The following is a 1,502-nucleotide window of genomic DNA, read 5'->3' as shown; positions in this document are numbered from 1 at the left end:
AGTTCCTTTCCACGCCGCCTTTACTTCCCCAACTCCCAGTCAGGTACTCATTGTGACATTACTGCTGGGTGGCCAGTTCCTTTCCACGCCGCCTTTACTTCCCCAACTCGCAGTCAGGTACTCATTGTGACATTACTGCTGGGTGAGCAGTTCCTTTCCACGCCGCCTTTACTTCCCCAACTCCCAGTCAGGTACTCATTGTGACATTACTGCTGGGTGGCCAGTTCCTTTCCACGCCGCCTTTACTTCCCCAACTCCCAGTCAGGTACCCATTGTGACATTACTGCTGGGTGGGCAGGAGGGGGAGAACAAATCCGTGTCGGAACCGGAAGCCAAAAGACAGTGGAAAGTCTTTGACTAAGGCAGCTCCCATTGTCGAGGAGACAATTGACTATCTTAGACAGGGGAGGGGGTGGGAGAGGGGGGGAGGGGTGTTGAACAAAGTGACGTCATGATGTAAAACTAGTCCAGGGAGGAGATGGGATGTGGTCACTTGTACAGATGACGGCCGTCAGACCCGGTTTGGCAATACAAGAAAGTCTGTGGCGTTCATTATTGTGCTGGTTCAGAAACGTCGAACACCACTGAGCGAGGGCCCAGGAGACACAACTGTTGATTCATTTGTGCTTTTTGTATTTGATAGAGCTATGTCCCTTTCCAACACACGGACCCGCCAACATGAGGCAGGGAGATTATAATTATGAGACTCGACATACAAAAAGAAAGGGAATCAAAGCAGGACATGATACGTTGAACACAACACAATTTAGATGATGTAACAAAAAGTGAAACCCTACGTGCAGAGATTCCAACAACAAACAGCAACAACTTCCGGTAGCCCACAGAAGAAAGTTGGAATACCTGCAACAACAACAACAACAACAACAACAACAACAATAACAACAACAACAACTTCCGGTAGCCCACAGAAGAAAGTTGGAATACCTGCGGATACAATCTGTGGGTGTTATAATACGACGATAAGAACATCTCCAATAAATGGAAAACCGTTCACCTCTTTTGCTGTTGTTGCTTTGTAGATTTGGGGGAGGGGGGAGGGGGGAGGGGGATTTTTTGGTCATAGATATTGAATGTCGTTTCATCGTACCTGATCATTCAAAAACCTTTACTAGGAACCTAAGTAAATGGGGAAATTTGAAATACTTTGCTCATGGTATTACGGTACGATACATTAACACACCCTCTATGTTCTAGCTTCAAGGAAACCAAACATAACATTCAACCTACCACTTCCTGCCCGTCTACAGCCACAAAACTGAGGAAATCCGGATGAGTGACAAACTGGGTGTAGAGATCCGGTAGGTAGTCCAGCCCCCAGTACACATCCCCTATACCATCAATGACAGCCTCTCTGTCCGTCAGCTCCGCCCTCCTGATCCTCACTCCAGACATGGTGGACACACTCTGAAACATAGCAGTAGAGCTTTGTCCTTACAAACAACAACAACAACAACAGCAACAGCAACAACAACAACAGCAAC

The 1,502-nt window shown here is 47.2% G+C and overlaps 1 protein-coding gene across 1 annotated transcript in view; it reads right to left on the bottom strand.

Annotated features, from left to right (window-relative positions):
* Positions 1-1,502, bottom strand: part of LOC106013983 (histidine N-acetyltransferase) — a gene marked incomplete in the record, with an annotated part of 8,779 nt that overhangs the window by 5,316 nt on the left and 1,961 nt on the right. The window contains 1 exon segment of the mRNA XM_013090955.2: positions 1,249-1,425. Coding sequence (XP_012946409.1) covers positions 1,249-1,413 — 165 coding nt within the window.

Source organism: Aplysia californica, unplaced genomic scaffold, assembly GCF_000002075.1.
Source record: "Aplysia californica isolate F4 #8 unplaced genomic scaffold, AplCal3.0 scaffold01725, whole genome shotgun sequence".
NCBI classification, from domain to species: Eukaryota; Metazoa; Mollusca; class Gastropoda; order Aplysiida; family Aplysiidae; genus Aplysia; species Aplysia californica.
This window is presented reverse-complemented; position numbering and strand designations above follow the sequence as displayed.